General features: G+C 41.0%; 1 protein-coding gene across 1 annotated transcript; it reads left to right on the top strand.

Annotated features, from left to right (window-relative positions):
• Positions 1-510: 510 nt before the first annotated feature.
• LOC132241885 (olfactory receptor 52N5) lies at positions 511-1,476 on the top strand. The gene has a single exon (XM_059710843.1). The coding sequence runs from the start codon at positions 511-513 to the stop codon at positions 1,474-1,476; it is 966 nt and encodes a 321-aa protein (XP_059566826.1).
• The last annotated feature ends 328 nt before the right edge of the window (positions 1,477-1,804 follow it).

Here is a 1,804-nt window from a genome sequence, read left to right as displayed (position 1 = left end):
AGAGCAGGCTCCAGCTCTGAGGCCGTTGCAGGCTGAAAGCAGGCACCTGGGTTTGTTTAGATTCTATAATTGAAACTCTGTTGCCATCACTGGCCGCTCTAAGCTCTGAAGCTGCGCTGGCTGAAAGCAGGTTTCTGGGGTTTGTTTAGGTTCTATAATTGCAACATTGTTTCATCTGGAGCTCAGAGCTGAGCTGCGGCAGGCGGGGAACGTTGACTTCCTCCATCACTGGAGTAAGCAAGCCTCATGTTCATGTTCATTTCAGCTGCCTGGCTGCTGGTCGCCATCTTGGCTGGCAGTTAATTTGCATATCTCGCTGATTAGCCAATGGGAAGGGTTGCAAAGTTACAGTTAATTACCATGTTTCTCTATTATTAGATAGGATTATAAATGCAATTTTATTCCAAACTTAAGTTTGCCTTCTCAAGGATGATCTTAATTAAATTTCTTCTTAATTTCTACTCAGAATAAATACTTCTGGAAAACTAGCATTCATCTATTGAATTAGTTATGCTGGCTGCCAACAATTCATATGTGGCTCCAAAATCTTTTATTCTTGATGGAATTCCTGGTCTGGAAAGAGTACATGTATGGATCTCCATCCCATTCTGCACAATGTATATCATATCTCTTGTGGGAAACCTTGGCCTTGTGTACCTCATTCATCATGAAGAGTCCTTACATCGTCCAATGTATTTCTTTCTGGCCATGCTCTCCCTCATTGATCTCTTTACCTGCACCACCACTCTACCCAATGCACTCTGCATCTTCTGGTTTAATCTCAAGGAAATTAACTTCAATGCCTGCTTAGTTCAGATGTTCTTTGTCCATGGGTTCACAGGTGTGGAGTCTGGTGTGCTCATGCTCATGGCTCTGGACCGCTATGTGGCTATTTGCTACCCATTGCGTTATGCTACCATACTCACTAACTCTATCATTGCCAAAGCTGGGCTTGCCACCTTCTTGAGGGGTGTATTGCTAATGATTCCTTTTCCATTCTTGGTCAAGCGTTTGCCCTTCTGCCAAAGCAATATTATCTCTCATACATATTGTGACCACATGTCAGTGGTGAAGTTATCCTGTGCTAGCATCAAGATCAATGTCATTTATGGTCTGATGGTTGCCCTTCTCATTGGAGTGTTTGACATTTGCTGTATATCTGCGTCTTACACTATGATCCTCCGTGCAGTGGTCAACCTTTCATCAGCAGATGCTCAGCAGAAGGCCTTCAGCACCTGCACTGCCCATTTATCTGCCATTATCATCACCTATGTTCCAGCATTCTTCACTTTCTTTACCCACCGTTTTGGAGGACACACTATTCCCCCTTCTCTTCACATTATTGTGGCTAATCTTTATCTTCTTCTTCCTCCAACTCTGAACCCTATTGTTTATGGGGTAAAGACAAAGCAGATTCGTGACAGTGTCATAAAGCTCTTCCGGGGTGAGAAAGGTGCAAGTATTCAGGAAAACTGAAATTGGATAGAAGAAAAATGAATGAAAAACAACAAAAAGAAACCCATGAATGACATCATGCATTTACTCATATATGGTATCATTTATTTCCCATAACCTATCTCAGATGTATGTTTTCTGCAACAATAGTGGAGAAATTTATAGCTATTTCTGGATTTATATCCTGGTGCCTTTCTCTTATTTTATTTTTCTCCATCACCAGTTTAATCAGGTCATTGATATGGGGCCACTACAACTTTCTACTAATGTATTCATATAAGATATTTTATTAACCTTTTGAGAGACTCTTTAAGTGTCTCATCTATGTTTGTAATTCTCCTTATAGATA

Source organism: Myotis daubentonii, chromosome 9 (assembly GCF_963259705.1).
Source record: "Myotis daubentonii chromosome 9, mMyoDau2.1, whole genome shotgun sequence".
NCBI lineage: Eukaryota > Metazoa > Chordata > Mammalia > Chiroptera > Vespertilionidae > Myotis > Myotis daubentonii.
The sequence above is the reverse complement of the archived record's forward strand: the minus strand, read 5'-3'. Positions and strand labels throughout refer to the sequence as shown.